Raw genomic sequence first — 1,023 nt, forward strand, 5'->3', positions numbered from 1 at the left:
AGACAGAATCCGACTGCAGAGCTTCTACAGATCTAGAGATGTTGTTTCTAGTTTCGGATGGAGTCACTGTAGGTCCATCAGCCTCCACCCTTAGAGCGCCCCCAGCAGCTTTCATCACAACATTACTCCCTTGATCAGTGGAGTGTGATGGTTGGGCTGCAAAGTGGTCTTTACTCAGATGTTACCAAATCCTGCAACAAACTGCTGAGCTGCTATTTTACTGAAGAATGAGAAAGGTCAGATTTATCTCAACAAAGCTACGTGCATCTTTCCTGAGCTGTGATGAAATGAAATCATCCAGTAATTAATGACACCACAAGTCAAAAAGTAATCAAGCATGTTGCTCCCCTCCAGCTTTATGTGCCACAGAGTGAAGGGACTGGATGGAGACGTACCTGACTGATGGTGCTCATGGCTCTCATGTAGCTTTCATTGCGTGAGCGATACTGAGGGGAGGACAGCAGGGATTTGGGGTCCAGGAGGGTTTTAGGGTCCAGAGTGTCCACGCTTCTGTTGATTGAAACCTCACTCACAGCCCGCAGGTAACTGTGACTCCTGATCTGCAGCTTGGGGGAGTGTTCTGTGGAGATCCTGCAAGAAGAAGAGCTTCAGAGAAAACTTCCATGGCTTCGCAGTCTACATTAACAACCGACTCAACTTTTTAGTTTGCAATAATACTAATGTGGACTATTTATTCTACCTGTAACTATGAATGGCTTTGCTAAACACGATGCTGCAGAGGATCTCTGTTACATTCTAGAGGTTTCTAACAACAACAACGTCTACAATGATTACTGAAGGTTTTGGTTTGTTCGTTGCAAATAGAGAAAGAAATTCTGCTGCTCTAATCCCAGTGTTCAAAACACTAGATGACTGCCACACAGTCCTAAAGGAGAAAGACTGGCAGACTGTAAACTAGAGATTGAGACTGTTAGGAGAAAGATCTTTTTCTTGAGTTGAGGCGGTAAGTGAGACACTTTGCCAATAGAACAAGACAATTAACATTTAAAATAAGAAAAACAC

General features: G+C 43.7%; 1 protein-coding gene across 1 annotated transcript in view; it reads right to left on the reverse strand.

The window, feature by feature from the left end:
• LOC107099252 (disks large-associated protein 1-like) overlaps window positions 1-1,023 on the reverse strand; it is a gene marked incomplete at its 3' end in the record, with an annotated part of 53,548 nt that overhangs the window by 7,233 nt on the left and 45,292 nt on the right. Inside the window, exon 5 of the mRNA XM_015397307.1 lies at window positions 396-591. Within this exon, the coding sequence (XP_015252793.1) occupies window positions 396-591 (196 nt within the window). The remainder of the gene's footprint in view (window positions 1-395; window positions 592-1,023) is intronic.

The sequence above is a fragment of the Cyprinodon variegatus genome, unplaced genomic scaffold, assembly GCF_000732505.1.
Source record: "Cyprinodon variegatus isolate N-32 unplaced genomic scaffold, C_variegatus-1.0 Scaffold851, whole genome shotgun sequence".
Taxonomy (NCBI): Eukaryota; Metazoa; Chordata; class Actinopteri; order Cyprinodontiformes; family Cyprinodontidae; genus Cyprinodon; species Cyprinodon variegatus.